General features: G+C 40.7%; 1 protein-coding gene across 9 annotated transcripts in view; it reads left to right on the forward strand.

The window, feature by feature from the left end:
- thrb (thyroid hormone receptor beta) overlaps nt 1-18073 on the forward strand; it is a 137120-nt gene that overhangs the window by 112622 nt on the left and 6425 nt on the right. For 8 of the 9 annotated variants that reach the window (XM_078421097.1, XM_078421065.1, XM_078421088.1 and 5 more), the window contains 5 exons: nt 3816-3916; nt 6978-7125; nt 7699-7904; nt 8934-9080; nt 16437-16695. In XM_078421097.1, the coding sequence (XP_078277223.1) occupies nt 3816-3916; nt 6978-7125; nt 7699-7904; nt 8934-9080; nt 16437-16695 (861 nt within the window). The remainder of the gene's footprint in view (nt 1-3815; nt 3917-6977; nt 7126-7698; nt 7905-8933; nt 9081-16436; nt 16696-18073) is intronic. The other variant, XM_078421135.1, reaches the window with a different exon arrangement.

Consider the following 18073-nt stretch of genomic DNA (forward strand, 5'->3'; position numbering starts at 1 on the left):
CTGCCTGCCATTCTGAAAAGGACCCGTTTATTCCAACTCTTTGCTTCCTGTCTGCCAGCCAGTTCTCTACCCACATCAATACTGAACCCACAATACCGTGTGCTTTAAGTTTGCATACTAATCCCGTATGTGGGACCTTGTCGAAAGCCTTCTGGAAGTCCAGATATAACACATCCACTGGTTCTCCCTTATCCACTCTACTAGTTACATCCTCGAAAAATTCGTCAGACATGATTTACATTTCATAAATCCATGCTGACTTTGTCCAATGATTTCACCACTTTCCAAATGTGCTGCTATCCCATCCCATCTATGCATCTGTCTGTCACAGTAATTGGACCCTCTGACAGATCAAGGATTTTGGCTTTGGTTGTCTGAAGAAGGGTCTCACCCATTCCTTCTCTCCAGAGATGCTGCCTGTCCCGCTGAGTTACCCCAGCTTTTTGTGCCTATCTTTGATTGTCATTCATCTGCTTCCTTATTTGCATGTTCATCAGAGGGGAGTGTTGGCAGCACCTATATATAAATGGGATTTTGGCACATAGTGGTGTACATGTACCAGAAATGTATAACTTTGATATTATTAAAACTGATATACATTTTTTATACCAATATTTTTCACGTTAATCGGTCCCCTTAGTTTAGTTAGGAAGTGTCATATAATCTTGCAGAAATATCAGTAAAATGAACCACTGCATGCAAGATAGAAAATGAGGCACAAGCAACATTCAATGATGAATGTTACTTGTAGCGAACAGATTTTTGCATGGAGAGAGGACAACCAGGTTTATGGCTGTTGTGATGTTCTGGCTCCTCACGGGAACATTTGCATGGACCAAACCTGGATAGTGAATCAGCCTTCCAGTTTCCCTGGAAACGAGTTCAAGAACGAGTATTGTAACATATATTCAAGTATGAATCGCTTCGGCCAGGCTGAATATTTTAGTGATGGAAAAGATGTTTTTTGTCAAGATGAAGCACCATTGTTCGCTTCGAAAAAAGGTATAGTCCATTGTTAGATCTATTTTTAATCTACTGATTTGCCCTGGTATGTTTCCTATTAACCCTGAATTGAAGTGGCTGTTGAATGTTTCGATGTGCGTGAGGATTTATCAGATGCCTGACACCCAAGTTCATGCTTGTGCTTTTAAACTATTTTAACGCGAAATTATGAAGCAATTACTTTTGGTGTATTTTAACAAAAGTATGAAAGTAAAAGCTCTTAAGTTGGCAAATTATGTTTAGGATTCTGCAATGGTGTGCTGTAAAATTACTCGCCATTCTGTAAAAGGTTAGCCAATCAAAATTTCATTCATAATTTTTAGCTCTATGTTGAAAATACAAAGTTGTCTATTTTTAATATAGTACAATCACACCACACTTTATTATAGCAAAAAAGATATAACTTAATTTGTCGGGAGCTTAGTGCTGTACACTAAAATGTATTGAAAAAAGACGTACGTTTCTAAATAAATGGCATTATGACAGAAAATAAGACTTCACAATGCAAAGATTTAACAGCATTTCTTATCCATTGAGGTCATTCCTAGTTCATACATATTTGTACCAATCTTTGTGATTTAAAAAAAAATAATACTGAAAAATCATAGTGCCAGTGTACATGCCACATTGCTGGAGGTTTTTTTTAAAGAAAGCAAAGTAAATCAAAAAGTACTGATTTGCCAACACCAAACACTAGTTTGAAATGGTTCGCCAGAGTTCTGATGGTGAAGTGGAGGTTTGGAACCTGGATGGCACACACAAGGTGGGCACTGACTTAAATAATATCAAATAGAGGAAAGGTTGCGATCGAACGAGGTGGGCTGAAAGCTACAATTTTAAAAATAAATCGTACATCAGGTGCCCATTATAGTATTTTTGTGTTCAGCCCAGTATTATAAGGAAGCTGCCAGAGTATCCCTGGATTTGTAAGAATCATTTTGACTTGGTTGCGTATTGCTTTGTAGAAAAATAAGTCATGGGGGAAAAGCAATGTTTGGTGCAGACGGGTACCGGAACTTTGGGAAACAGCACCAGCAAAGATATGAGGAAAGATATGGGAAAAAAAATTTAGAGGAGAGCCAGCAGAGATGAGAATTGTGACCCAAAATCAGAGTGAGCAAGTATGAGTGTGATGGATGCACATGGCTTGTTGCAGATTCTAACCTGGGCAACAGATTCAGATAAACTCATCACAGAAGAAAGTCATATAATTAATGAGCTCAAAATATGATTTCATTTTAATTATGTTTATATTTATCTTGAATCATGCAGATTCTATAAAGTGGCTGTAAGTGCAACTCATTAGCTAAAATATTCAAAAAATATTACCATGAAATTATTATTGGAAACTTGATCCTAAAAATTATCATTTACAATACTGCTCCAGCGATTTAGGTTTAATCCTGACCTTCAGTGTTATCTGTGTGAAATTTGTACATTTGGCCTTTGACCATGTAGGTTCCCTTTGGTTTTCTCCCACGTCCAAAAGACATACATGTGGGTATATTGCTGGCCACTGTACATTGCCCCTTTAGTGTTTTAGGGGTTAGAATCTGGGGGAATTTATGGGAATTGGGGTCTGTGGGATTAGTATAAACAGGTGTTTGATGGTCAGCACAGACTCAGTGGGCTATAGGATCCATGCTGTATTATTCTATAAGTGTCTATGCTTTGTGGATTTGGAGTGGTATATACCACAGAGTGGTAAACATACATTGTGCCTTCCTCAGCCTTGAACTATAATTGCCACAACGCTGCTTGTTTGGTGCTACCAGCCAAGAATCCTGTAATATTTTGCTTCAATTATATTAGAATTGGCTTCATGCCTGCCTTGGTTAGCAAAGAAAAAATAGGCCATTTCTTTCTAATTTTATCTATATCTGTGCTGGAAAAACAGATGAAGAAATCGCATTAGGATAAGATTAGACTTGGTTGTGATTTCCAAGACCAATTAACTTCCCAATCTAGCCTCATACTGAAACAAGGACAATTGGGCCTGGTGAGATTATATTCTGTAAAAACTGGCACCTTTTGGAAAAGAGAGTGGTGGCGGATGGGAGATCTACCCATTGAACAACTACGGTCCTTTCCAAATCCCCAGCAGAGGGAAGGGATTAGGTAGTGAGTTTTGTTGAGAAGAAGGTGAGAAAGAAAGAAATACGAGAACATTTTACATTTTGTTTTGGCTACCATTTGCTTTTAACTGATCAGCAAATTCAATGATAGAGTAGAATTCACAGCGAAAATGTAGCAAGTAACAATGCATCAACAAGAGGGAGCCTAATCATCCGACCTTAACATTCAATTACATTACTGTAGCCAACTCCCACACATCAGGGGGGTCCACCAGTAACCAGAAACCCATATGAGTACTTTGGCGACAAAAACAAAGACTGGGTATCTTGCAAGCATTTATTCAATTTCAAAGCAAAAGTATTACAAATGTTGAAAACCTCACACTGGTCAATATCTATATTCTCCAACATACTATTATTTCTAGGCAAGTACCTTGATTAGAAACATTTAACATTTAGTCCTATATGTTTACAGATCTAAGCACATATATGTTTTTATTGTTTTTGGTATAAATTCAATTAAAGTCAAGGAAAAGGTTAAAACTGTGTAAACCCATTTTCCAAAAAACTGTCAAGAGACATTCTATTACTAAATGTCTGCCCTTTGATGAAAGGTTACATGTTGACCTTGGTTTCTTCATAGGCATTCATGGAGGACTTGAGTGATCTTATTTTAGTCATTGCACCTTAGTAGATATTTTTGTAACATGTGTTATTTCCCTTTGTGTCATTTTGAAGGTTATATTCCAAGTTATCTTGACAAAGATGAGCTTTGTGTTGTGTGCAGTGACAAGGCCACAGGGTATCATTATCGTTGCATCACCTGTGAAGGGTGTAAGGTAAGGACACCGGCAATCTCAAATGCTGTAAAACTGTTCACAGACCTCAGCGTGTTATCCTACAACATTGTTTCATTGTAAGTACTTCCCTCTACTTCCCTCTATTGTCTCCCCTTTTTTAAACTGACCCTTAAATCAGTCCTCTTTCATGTTAACTTCTCAGACCATCCTTTCCTCTCTAGATCTTGATCATGTTGTTATGTCCCATGCCTTTTAAAAAAAAAGCGATATTAGAGATTTTATTCATGTCTTGATACAGAAGTAGATTTTAAATAATTAAATGTATTCTCAGATTCAGAACGGGAATAAAGGAAGTAAGGTTGGACTATTTGTTGGGCTGGGCAACGTCCACAACTATCTGCAATTTCTTGCAGTCTTGGATGGAGCTGCTCCCAATACTCAAAACAATATTTAATATTTCCTCTTTTAATCTAATGTGTATTTTTGTATATGTGATATATTGAGACAGTATTGCTGAAGAGCTGCACAGTTAATAAAACAGTTGGCTGTGCTGACTGATGCCAGTACATCTGACCAGCAGGTTGGATAATTGACCACACGATGCTGGATTAACAAAAGGTGGAGTTAATAAAATTTCTGAGTGCTCGATCAACATGACCTGTGTCAACCCTCGTTCACAGAGTAGATGTAAATGTCCTAACTGTACTGTCTTTAGGCACTGTTCTCTGATGCAAGTGCACATGATTAGAATCCATCCTCCGTCTTCTCCAGAAAAGACAAAAATAGGAGATTTCCTGTAGAAAATTCCACCATCCTCAAGGTGATACCAAATTGAAATTTGGCAGAGCCAGAATCTAATTCACACAAGCGATTTGGCAGGGCCAGAATCTAATTCACACAAGCGATTTGGCAGGGCCAGAATCTAATTCACACAAGCGATTTGGCAGGGCCAGAATCTAATTCACACAAGCGATTTGACAGGGCCAGAATCTAATTCACAAAAGCGAAGGCTCCAAAACTTCCCAATCGTCAGAAATCACAGATGCAACATGTAAAGGTCAAAAGTGAAACTGTGATATTTACAACCACATTCAGCTAGAAGTGCCAAGCTAATAATCTATTTGGGCAATCTCCGATGATCCCCAGTTTCCCAGAAGCCAGTCTTTAGCTGATAAATTCATTCCACATGCTATCAGAAAACTGTTGCGAGCACTGGACACAGGAACGTCTATGGAGCTCAATACCATCCAGCTGCTGTACTGAAGACATGGGATCCAGAACTAGCTGCATCTATTACCAAACTTTTGTAAGAGAGTTTCAGCACTGGCATCAAACCAAACATGTAGGAAATCGCCCAGGTTCACAGAAGGATGAGGGAAGAGGGACTAATCTTGACATCAAGACAACATCAAGGAAGCATGGCAAAGTTGATGCCAATGAGCATCAAGAGAAAAACACTAAGTAGTTGAAGATACAACCCATGCCTGGGTACATAATTATTAGTGTTCTAAGTCTGTTATCATAGCCGTAAGATATTACTGCAGGAGTTCCTTGAGGCTTTGGTGGTAGTCTAACCATCTTCAACTGTTTTAGAGCATTGCCAAATGGAATTTAATCCTAGCAAGTACAAGGCGATGCATTTTGGAAGTCAGGTAGGAGTGGAAACATAGAAACATAGACAATACGTGCAGGAGTATGTCAGTCGGCCCTTCAAGCCAGCACCACCGTTCAATATGATCATGGCTCATCATCCAGATTCAGTACCCCTTCTCCCCATATACCTTGAATCCACTAGTCCTAAGAGCTAAATCTAACACAGTAAATGATAGGCGGCTCGGGCAGAGGTGTATTGATGTATAGAAGATTATGAGAGGTATAATAGTCAAAATATTTTCCCCTTGATAGGGGTATTAAACACAAGAGGCCATAGATTCAAAGTGAGAAAGGAATTTTAAAGGGGATCTGAAGGGCAAGATTTTTTTTAGAGAGAAGTTAATATCTGGATTGTCCTTTCGGAGAAGGTGATAGAATCAGATACAATTGCTGTGCTGAAGAGGCACTTAGAAAGACAACACTTACCTATGCAAGGCACATAAAGATTCAATCTTAATGTAAAGAAATATGATTAGATGGATAAAGGTTGGAATAGACATGGTGGTACAAAGAGCCCATTTCTGTGCTGTACCTCTCCAGGACCCTTCCAAGAACAGAACTGGGAATGTTTGTTCCGTCTATCGTTCCATTCATAACTCCTCAATAAAAGAACCAACCTGTCCTGTACGCAGTAGACATAAACATTCAGGCACAGGCTAATACATGGCAAGTACCAAAGCATCATGCAAGTCCTGGGTGGTGTCCCTCATCAACACGAGGGAGCCGAAACACCACTCTTGATATTCAACTCCCACACATCTGGGAGGTCACCAGTGGCCAGAAACTCAACTGGTCCAGCCACATAAATACTGTGGTGGCAAAAACAAATCAGAGACTAGGTATCTGGTGGCTAGAGACTTGCATCCTGATACCCAAAGGCCTTTCCACCATCTACAAGACATGAATCAAGAGAATGATGGACACCTACCACTTATCTAGATAATGTCACATCAACAACAATTCACAAGTTCAACACCCACTTAATTGGTGGTCCATCAGGCATCCTAAGCACTCATTCCCAATACCATCTATAGATTTGGTTACTTACTTGGGCTCCTTCAGCAACACCTCCCAAACCCGAGAAGAACAAGGCCAGAAAGTCTATGGGAACACCACCATCTGCTAGTTCCCATCCAAGTCACAACATTATCATTGTTGCTCCGTGATTACTGGGTCCAAATTCTGAGAATCCCTAGCAGGAGTATCGTCACCAGGAGGAATGCAGCAATGCAGCTCACCACTACCTATGTTAGGAATAAGAAAGAAATGTTGGCCTTCACAACGATGCCCAGACTTTACAGAATGAAATAATCTCCTATTACAGGATTAGTGCACAGGAGAAATTAAGGAATAATAGCAGTTTTCAGTTTTTTTGGGTGCAATGTCACTGTATCATCAGATGAACTAAAGGAAGATTTCCCTATAAATCCTGATCTTTTGATTTTAGGGCTTTTTCAGGAGAACTATACAGAAAAACCTTCATCCAACCTACAGTTGTAAACATGAAGACAAATGTATGATCGATAAAGTTACAAGGAATCAATGTCAAGAATGCCGGTTTAAAAAGTGCATTGCTGTCGGCATGGCAACTGACTGTAAGCAAATTTTACATCACTGCTTTAACTGTTTACTTTGTTTCTGTTTCAAAATTAGCCTTCCCTCTAAAGCTTCTGCGGTTACCATTCTAAAATGATTTACATAAGCGAGTGCATGAATATTTACAGGAATCATTGGATTCTCTCCTTGTAGACACCAAAAGCTGAAAATGCACATTAATGCCAGAAGCAGCAATGATATTATTTGTGCTGAAAATGACAATAGGTATTCGCTGTATTTCGTATTTACAAATTTTATGAACAATATTTTTGTGGCGATAAAAGCGATAATATTTCAAGTAATTATAGGATTTGAACACTTTGATCTCCTGTGCCTATTTAACACTTTTTTAATTTCAGGTTTCTACCATTCATGATTTTCATTTTATTCATAAAAGACTGATAGCATCTGGAAGATAATATACTGATGAAATTCATGTCGACACAGTAATCTGGATGTTTGTCAAGGGAACCTGTTAAATTGACATTAGTAACAATTCTCCAGTCACAGTAATGTAAGAACAGTGATGATTGTAGGAAAAATGGTAATATTTCCTTTTTTTGTATAATTAGTGGTATTGGATGATGGCAAACGGCTAGCAAAACGTAAACTAATAGAAGAGAACCGAGAGAAGAGGCGTCGAGAGGAGCGGACAAAAACATTTGTTGATAAACCTGAGCCAACAGAAGAGGAATGGGAACTTATACGAACAGTGACAGAGGCTCACGTCGCCACTAATGCTCAAGGAGACCATTGGAAACAGAAACGGAAATTTCTGGCAAGTTCCTTGACAACGTGCAAAAAATTAGGCACCGTGCGTTCACTTCCTGATTTAACCTGTGTTCTGTGCCCATCCATGTGTCGTAAATGTTTTGATCATATTCCATCTTCAGCCACAAAGGTTTAAGGAAAGAAAGCCTCCCCAGATGGAAAAATGTAGATGTGAGAATTTGCAAATATTCTTCACTAAGAGGTTCTAAATCAGTTCAACACAAATATTTTTTAACAATATTCAACCACCTTGTCCAGGTAAAGATGAGTGCAGGCAGGTGGAGACGAGGACAGCGTCCAGGCATTTTCAAATGGACATCCATAGATGGCAGATGAGTTAAGCAGGCACATCTCTTTGGCCTCGCACTCCTGATTATCCACTCATTGGGACTTTGGTCTAATCCCTGGTTTGCTGGGCTTCAGTTTTGATTTTAGAGAAACAGCTTGGAAACAGGCCTTTCGGCCCATCGAGTCCACAATGACCAGCTATCACCCTTACACTATTTCCATCCTACACACCAGGGACAATTTTACAGAAGCCAATTAACCTACAAACCTGTACGTCTTTGGAATGCGGGAGGAAACCGGTGAAAACCCAAGTGGTTACGGGGAGGACATACAAATTCTGTACAGATAGCACCCGTAGTCAGGATCAAACCTGGGTCTCTGGCGCTATAAGGCAGGAACTCTACCACTATGCCAATGTGCCACTCTTATTGATGGATTATAATATGGATTACCCTTATTGATGGATATGCGTGTTCCCAACAATATCACTACATTAAGTCGGTTTGTGAAAAAAAGCCAGGCTTTGGATCAAGAGGATTTTTCCTTTCCCTGAAAATGCCAGTATTTCAACTCTAAATTTAAACAAAGGTACCTTGCATTCTTAGAGAAATTAGGGCGCAAAATGTCACGTTTCGTAAATTGACAAGCTTAATGTTAAATCTTAAATTGTTGCAGCAAAAAGTCCATAGTGACTTCGTAACTAGGAATGCACGATATGTTTACACGTGATATTGTGTTCATTTTGCAGCCTGAGGAAATTGGGCAGGCGCCAATAGAGAATGCACCTGAAGGGAGCAAGGTGGACCTGGAGGCCTTCAGTGAGTTTACAAGAATTATCACGCCCGCAATTACAAGGGTGGTTGATTTTGCCAAAAAATTACCAATATTCTGTGAGGTAGGATTTTCATTTCTTTAATTTTATACTTTTTTGATGTAATATTGGAATCTTCCTTCCTGACGTTGGAAAAGCTCACCGAAGGATTATTTGAAGTTATGTTTTTCACAACTGACACTTTGTAGTGTTGATAGCATGAGAAAATGGCCCAAGGTGATTCGCACAAAGCCAAATTTCAAGGAGTTTTCAGAGATGACAAAGCCTTTGGTGGGAGGATTTTAAAGAAATCCTTGAACAGAAGGCAGAATATTTTCATTTTGCTTTAAAATTGTTTTCTGCTGTATATCATACAAAGGGGGCAATTTGTATCCGTCAACTGGAAAGAGTGCAAAATTCACAAATTATTCATCCAAAGCATAGGTAGCACAGTGGTGCAGCAGGTAATGTTGCTGCTTCATAGACCCAGGTTCAGTCCTGAACTCCAGTGTTGTTCAAGGGAGTTGCTATATTTTCTCTGTGGCTGCGTGAGTTTCCTTTGGTGTGCTCCAGTTTCCTCATAACTCAAGGGTGAGCAAGTTGCCCTTAATGTGTAGGTGCATGGTAGAATGTGAGGGGAGGTAGATGGGAATATGGGAGGAATATGTTATGGAGAATTTTAGTAGCATAAAAGGGATCGCCTTATGAGCAGCAATGGCTTGATGGACCAAATGACCTCCTATGTCACAAAATATGGAAAGTCCTGATATTTTTAATGCTGCTGGCGAATAATTGAATTACTCAAATTATTGTAGAAAGGCAAGAAATCAGTCAACGACCTAATTAGATCTGATGAAAATTCATCGATCTGCAATGCTAACTTTACTTCTCCACAGAAGCTGCCTGACCTGCTGAATATTTTATTTTTGATTTTCAGTATCTGCAGTTCTTTAATTTTAGGCACAGATTCAGGCTTTGTATTAGTTCCACTGTAAGTATCGATTTAAATTGATGAGAGGAATAAGTCAATCAAATAATGTCAAAAATAAACAATTGAAACAATTGTGCAGGTCCAATTTGCTGTTGAAAGTCCAAAGCTACCTGGAACTGTTGTTCTCTATCCTCAACATTTCCAGAATTTTCAGTCGAGAGAATTGAAATATATTGGAGAAATCTGCATATATAGGTAATTAAATGACTTTGTGGGGAAAAAGCCAATCTCAGTAACAGTAACCGCAAGGCTACCAGACTGTCATAAAAATCATCTAGTTCACCGATGTCCTTCAGGAACAGAAGTTTACCTGGCCTGGTCGATATGTGACTGCAGACCACCAAAGTGATTAACTCTGAATTGTCAATAGAGAAGCAATTAGGGATGGAGTAATTATGTCAGAGACAGAGGAACATCAGAAATAGAAGTAGAAGTCAGCATTCTCTCATTGTGTATGCAAGTCAAGTCAAGTCAATTTTATTTGTCATATACACATACACCATGTGCAGTGAAATGAAAGTGGCAATGCCTGCGGATTGTGCAAAAAAAATAAAATTACAATTACAGCATATAAGTTAAAATTAATACAGAAAAGAAAATTTAGTCCCTGGAGTTGTAATAGTTAACAGTCCTGATGGCCTGTGGGAAGAAACTCCGTCTCATCCTCTCCGTTTTCACAGCATGACAGCGGAGGCGTTTGCCTGACCGTAGCAGCTGGAACAGTCCGTTGCTGGGGTAGTAGGGGTCCCTCATAATCTTGCTTGCTCTCGATCTGCACCTCCTGATGTATAGGTCCTGCAGGGAGGCGAGTGTAGTTCCCATGGTGCGTTCTGCCCAACGCACTACTCTCTGCAGGGCCTTCCTGTCCTGGGCAGAGCTGTTCCCAAACCAGACTGTGATGTTGCCGCCATTCAATTAAATTATGGATTATCTTTTACTTCAGCACTACTCACCTGCACTAATTCCATATCCTTTGATCCTCTTCATATCTTAAACGTTGTTGTCTGTCCTGAATATACTTATCAGAGATTCACTACCCTATATGGGTGACGACTTTTCTTCTCATTTTCTGATTGAGGAAATTCCACACGTCTTCATTGACTCTGACAAACCTCTGCAGATTGGTTTGGGAACAGCTCTACCTAAGACTGCAAAAAAACTGTCGGGAGTTATAGACGTAGCCCAGGTCATTACACAGACCAGACATTCCAACACTGCCACCATGTATACTTCATGCTGCCTCAGAAAAGCAGCCAACATAATCAAAGACATGTCCCACCCAAGGTAGACACAAAATGCTGGAGTAATTCAGCGGGTCAGGCAGCATCTTCGGAGAGAAGGAATGGGTGACGTTTCGGGTCGAGATCCTTCTTCAGACTGATGTCAGGGGAGGGGGCGGGACAAAGATAGGATGTAGTCAGAGACAGGAAGACTAGTAGGAGAGAAGTATATGAAAATAACTGCAGATGCTGGTACAAATTGAAGGTTTTTATTCACAGTGCTGGAGTAACTCAGCAGGTCAGGCAGCATCTCGGGAGAGAAGGAATGGGTGACATTTCGGGTCGAGACCCTTCTTCAGACTGATGTCGGGGGGTGGGACAAAGGAAGGATATAGGTGGAGACAGGAAGATAGAGGGAGATCTGGGAAGGAGGAGGGGACGGGAGGGACAGAGGAACTATCTAAAGTTGGAGAAGTCGATGTTCATATCATTGGGCTGCAAACTGCCCAGGCGAAATATGAGGTGCTGTTCCTCCAATTTCCGGTGGGCCTCACTATGGCACTGGAGGAGGCCCATGACAGAAAGGTCAGACTGGGAATGGGAGGGGGAGTTGAAGTGCTCGGCCACCGGGAGATCAGTTTGGTTAATGCGGACCGAGCGCAGGTGTTCAGCGAAGCGATCGCCGAGCCTGCGCTTGGTTTCGCCGATGTAAATAAGTTGGCATCTAGAGCAGCGGATGCAATAGATGAGGTTGGAGGAGGTGCAGGTGAACCTTTGTCTCACCTGGAAAGACTGTTTGGGTCCTTGGATGGAGTTGAGGGGGGAGGTAAAGGGACAGGTGTTGCATCTCGTGCAGTTGCAGGGGAAAGTGCCCGGGGTTGGGGTGGTTTGGGTAGGAAGGGACGAGTGGACCAGGGAGTTGCGGAGGGAACTGTCGCTGCGGAACGCAGAGAGGGGAGGGGATGGGAAGATATGGCCAGTGGTGGGGTCCCGTTGTAGGTAGGAGAACTAGGAAGGGGGAAGGGATAGAGAGGGGAAGTAGGGATTACCTGAAGTGGGAGAAGTCAATGTTCATACCGCTGGGGTGTAAACTGCCCAAGCAAAATATGAGGAGCTGTTCCTCCAATTTGCGCTGGGCCTCACTCTGACAATGGAGGAGGCCTAGGACATAGAAACATAGAAAATAGGTGCAGGAGTAAGCCATTCGGACCTTCGAGCCTGCACCGCCATTCAATATGATCATGGCTGATCATCCAGCTCAGTAAGGTCAGATTGGGAATGGGAGGGGGAGTTGAAGTGCTGAGCCACTGGGAGATCAGGTTGGTTGAGACGGACTGAGCTAAGGTGTTCAGCGAAACGATCGCCGAGCCTACGCTTGGTCTCGCCGATGTAGAGAGGTTGACATCTGGTACAGCGGATCACAATAGATGAGGTTGGAGGACATGCAGGTGAACTTATGCCTCACCTGGAAAGACTGTTTGGGTCATTGGATGGAGTCGAGGGGGGAGGTAAAGGGACAGGTATTGCATCTCCTGTGGTTGCAGGGGAAAGTACCTGGGGAGGGGGTGGTTTATGTCCCACCCAGGTCATTTCTTTTGCTCCCTGTTGCCATCTGGCAGAAAATACAGAAGCTTGAAAGCATGCACCGCCAGACGCAGGAATAGCGTCTTCCCTTCTGTTGTCCGGCTTCTAAATGGTGCTTCCAAAGGCTTGGGTACTGTACAATTCACCTCTACTCTATTGCAGACATTGGACTTTGTATGTGAAACTGAAGTGCTAAAATGCTGAAAACTATATTCTGCACTGTACCTTTCCCTTTGCTCTATCCATTGTACTTGAGTTTGACTTGATTGTATTTTTGTATGATGTATCCAATGTTTGGATAGTTTATCATTATCACGCGTAGCGAGGTACAGTGAAAAGCCTTATTTGTCGCGTTCTATCCAGTCATCAAAAAACTATACATGATTACAATCAAGCCATCCACAATGTACAGATGCAGGATTAAGGGAATCATATTTAGTGCAAGATAAAGTCCAGTATCGTCTTATTAAAGATAGTGCAAGAGTCTCCAATGAGGTAGATGGCAGCTCAAGACCGCTCTCTGGTTGGCGATAGGATGGTTCAGTTGCCTGATAACAGCTGGCGAAGAAACGGTCCCTGAATCTGGAGGTATGCGTTTTCACACCTGATGGGAGACGGGAGCAGTGGGAATGACCAGGGTGAGACTGATCCGTGATTACTCTGGTGGCCTTGCATGAGGTGTAGATGGAGTCAATCGAAGGGAGGTTGGTTTGTGCAATGGTCTGGGCTGTGTTCACAACTCTGCAATTTATTGCGGTCTTGGATGGAGCTGTTCAGGAACCATGCTGTGATGCATCCTGATAAAATGTTTTCTACAGCACATCTGTAGAAATTGGTGAGAATTGTTGGGGACATGCCGAACTTCCTAAGCTTTCTAAAGAAGTAGAAACGTTTGTTTGCTTTCTTAGCCATTGCTTTGATATGGCTGGTGATATTTACTCTTCGGAACTTGAAACTTTCAGCCATACCAGGATATGTGTGCTGCTTCGCTTCCTGAAGTCGATCACTATCTCCTTTGTCTTGCTGACATTGAAGGAAAGGTTGTTGTCTTGGCATGAAATACGAGGTTCACTATGGTGGTATTGTCTACGAATTTGTAAATTGAATTGGATTTGTATTTGGCTGCACAGTTGTGGGTGTATAAGGAGTAAAGCAGAGGGCTGGGAATGCATTCTTGCAGGGCACCAGTGTTGTGGATTATCATAGAGCACAGTATGCAAAGCAAAGCTTTTGACTGTTCTGCAGTACACATGACTATAATAAACCTAAACCTGTCCTGACAACAACTTATTTTGAGGCTATGACCCAGTTCCAGACACCCCAACTACAGGAAACATCAAACCTACATCTACTCCATCAGGTGATTTATCAATTTTCTGCATTTCAATGGTCAATTTACATTCTTCTAAACTCTTGAGGGCATAGGCCAAGCCTACTTAATCATTCCTCATCCAACAAACCTGCCATTTCAGGAATCAATCTTGTGTTCCTTGGCTGCACTCCCTCTATCCCGAGATAAGGTTGGGTGACCTGTAAACAGTTTTCCAGATGTAATCTTAACAGGGTCCTTGATAATTGGAACAAGATATTCCAACTCTTGTACTCAAATCATCTTGCAATAAAGGCCAACATAAAATTCCCCACATTCATTGCTTGCTGTGCCCATGTGTTGATTTTGAGAGGATCATGTGTAGAGGACACTCATGTCCCCCAGATTAGCAACATTCTTCAATCTCTCTAATTGTTTAAAATATAATGCAAAGTAGATGATTTTGCATGAATTCCCATTCATGAATCCATCCGCTCAATCCAATTGTGTTTTACTTTGTCCTGTTACCATCTCCTCAATAATAACTTCCAGCATCAAAGTCTGAACGATGAAGATTATGAGAGCTTGAGGATTTATCACCTTACTGTCCCTTCATTTCTCCAATGCTTTTTCGTTAACTATTCCCAATTTATTTGAGTTCCCCATTCACTCTAGACATTTTATTTCTCTACTTTTTTATATTCCTCAATATAATTTCTCCTGTCTCATTAAATAAAGGACTGACAATAACTTTAGTTTGTCTTTTTTTCATATTTTGAGAGAAGATTTTAATCTTTTTTTTACATTTCTTACCAGATTATTGACTAATTTTCATAATATTCAAAGGGATCTTGCATATAAATCATGGATGCAATCATCAGTGTGTCCACAAAACGAGATGTTTTTGTAATAAAAACACAGAATTCTGAAAACACTCAGCAGGGCAGCACCTGTGAAAAGCGAAACAGTGATAATGACAACATCAGAAGTGAGCTGAAGAGAAAACAGTAGATTTAAGTTACAGAGAGGGTGGGCGAGGAATGGATACTGGAAATATACGTGTTGGAATGAGGCCAGAGATGCCAAGGCATCTTGTAGACAAAATAATCAGGTCAATGGGCTAATGAGGTAGTTAAAGAGAGAGAATGCAAAGAAAAGCAGTAAATGAGAATAGTTGGAGAGGGAGAATGCAGAGAAAGGAATGTAAAAAATGTGAGATGTAAGGCTGCAGAGCATACCGTGTAGGTCAGGGGATGCTGGTGGAGGGAGAGAGACTATATGTCACCAATGGATGGTTTACAGCAGAGGTAACTACTTCTGATACAAACAGTGAAATACGTTAACTGAACTTGTAGAATTTGATACAGAATCCGCAAGACTGCAACATGCCCACACAGAAGATGAGGTGTTGTTCCTCAGACTTACCTTTGGCCTTGTTGTAACCATGTACGAGGCCACTGGTGTGGCATCAAAACAACCGCAGAGGATGCAACATCTGTCTTTTCACCTCTTCCCACCACTGTGAAATCTAAACAGTCCCTCATTTCTGCCAGTCATTCATCCGTGGTATTGCCTCAGTTTTCTCTCTCTCCAGTGGCACAGTATGTCCTGCTGGGTCTTCTTGTTCCATAAACTGGATATTTACAATATTCCTTTGTGTTCTCACTTAGCTGTACAAATTTCTCCCAATCCAATTGCCCCATTAATCCGCAGGCTGATGGCTTCTACAACCTATTGCCACTGTGATTGTAGCCTCACCTTAGCATAGTTATTCCCATCCATTGTGGCCTCCACTCTCTTTGCAGCTTAAACTGTGTTTTCATTAGAACTGGGAAGGAGAGGAAAAAAAGGTCATTGACCTGACATGTTCCCTGTTTCTCTTTCCACAAATGTTACCTGACCTGCCGAGTGTTTCTAGCTTTTTCTGTTTTCTTTTTAGATTTCCAGCATCTGCAGTTTTTTGATGAGGTTACTCTAATGTTGGCTTCAGACATGCAAACAGGCTGTTTCATGCTCTACTTTAGACTTCATCCAGCTGGTGAAATACAATTGTGCAGATGTATTTGAAGCAGTTCTGTGGTAAAGTGAGCACACTCAAAAGAGGAGAAAAATTGAATGAAAAACAAATGTAGCTTCCTATCTCACATCATATGTAAGTGATAGAAATTCTGAGCATGTTTCCCTCAGGACTGCTCTTCAGTTGATTAATTTGTGGGTTGATTCTCTTTCACTTGTTCTATAGTTTCAACAAGAACATAGTGATTTTAAATGTAGAATTAAACTTGCCATTTAGATGCTTGACGGTGACGTACACTAATGTCTTTTTTGTTTTCTAGCTGCCGTGTGAAGACCAGATAATCCTTCTGAAAGGCTGTTGTATGGAAATCATGTCCCTCAGGGCAGCAGTCCGTTATGACTCTGAGAGTGAGACTTTAACTTTGAATGGTGAGATAGCTGTAAAAAGAGAACAGTTAAAAAACGGCGGCCTTGGGGTTGTATCTGATGCAATCTTTGATCTGGGAATATCATTGTCTACATTCAACTTGGATGACAGTGAGGTGGCTCTACTCCAAGCTGTGCTTTTGATGTCTTCAGGTACATGCCTTTTCCTAGACCATCGTATAAAAACATTCTACAACATTTACATTACCTAACCATTCAATCTAATATGCACAGGTCTGAAGCAGCATTTTAAATATTAGTACATGCTCAATTCATTTTTTATCCTAAAATTGTCTTAATCCCAACAGGAAGCATACAGTATAATACACCAACAACACCAGGTTGTGTTTCTGCATCAATGCGTTTATGGATAATCTCAGACATTTTGGGCGTGTGATCAATGTGGCCAGGACGTAGGGTGTTGCTTCCAGATTTTAAAACATGCAGCTGTTGAGAAAGAAAACAAGCAATTTACAATGTATTCAACAGAGTCTAGATCGGACCTATTCTCCAATGGAAAGCAGATATTCTGATGAAAAAAATGAGGAGGAAGAGCAGATGAGGCAGGTCTCTTCAAAGTGGAAACTTGTGGACCTCCAGTCAATCGTTTGAACAAGAATAGGACAAGACACCAGCATGAATTGGATATGTTCATGCAATTTCATTTCAAAGCAACATAGAATGAAGTAAATCAAGGAACTAGGGAATGGATGGATATGGATCACATGCAGGCAAAGGAGTTTATTTTAATTAGGCATCATGTTTGGCATGTACATTGTAGGCTGAAGGGCCTGTTTCTGTGCTATGCTGTTCCATGAAACTAATTAGGTTTTATGACTGGCAAATCTGTCAAAGACAGAAAGAACATTTTCGTATTGATGACTACAGAGCATTTGCAATTTTGCCCTTATTTGGTTTTCAATTGCTTTCTTGTTTGCCGTCAATAGACACTGCAAAAAGCATAGAACCCTCAGCTATTTTCCCCACAAGATTATCTTGTCAATTGGTTCATTCAGTCTAATTTAATCATCCTATTGAATTTTGAGGCATTTGCATATCATCACACATCATAACCTGTGCATTGACCGTTAGATTACATGATATACAATTACAGGCAGATCCTGTCCTTGTCCTCTGACGTCAGGTGTACACAGCTAATTTAAAAAAAGAGCCTACATAGGAAGAAGACCATCCTTCCTCCATTAGCACCACCTGTATTCACAGTCTGGTTACCATACAAGGGATAACATCTATAAATCTTGGCTGAAGATGTTTGGAGACGGAGAAATCTAATCGCTCAATTGCTGGTTGTGAAAATATTCAACCTCAGATAAATGTACAATACCATATTTTATTCATAACCCAGATGTTCCTGCTTCGTGACATAACAAGTTGTGCTGGATTTAGTGTGCTTATAACTACCCAATTTTGAATACATTCCATTAAAGTTGTTCTACCAAAGTATATTTTAGAAGAACGTTTGTTGGTATCATCACCTCATTACTTACTTATGGTTCAGGTTGTATTAAAA

The sequence above is a fragment of the Rhinoraja longicauda genome, chromosome 2 (genome assembly GCF_053455715.1).
Source record: "Rhinoraja longicauda isolate Sanriku21f chromosome 2, sRhiLon1.1, whole genome shotgun sequence".
Classification (NCBI taxonomy): domain Eukaryota; kingdom Metazoa; phylum Chordata; class Chondrichthyes; order Rajiformes; family Arhynchobatidae; genus Rhinoraja; species Rhinoraja longicauda.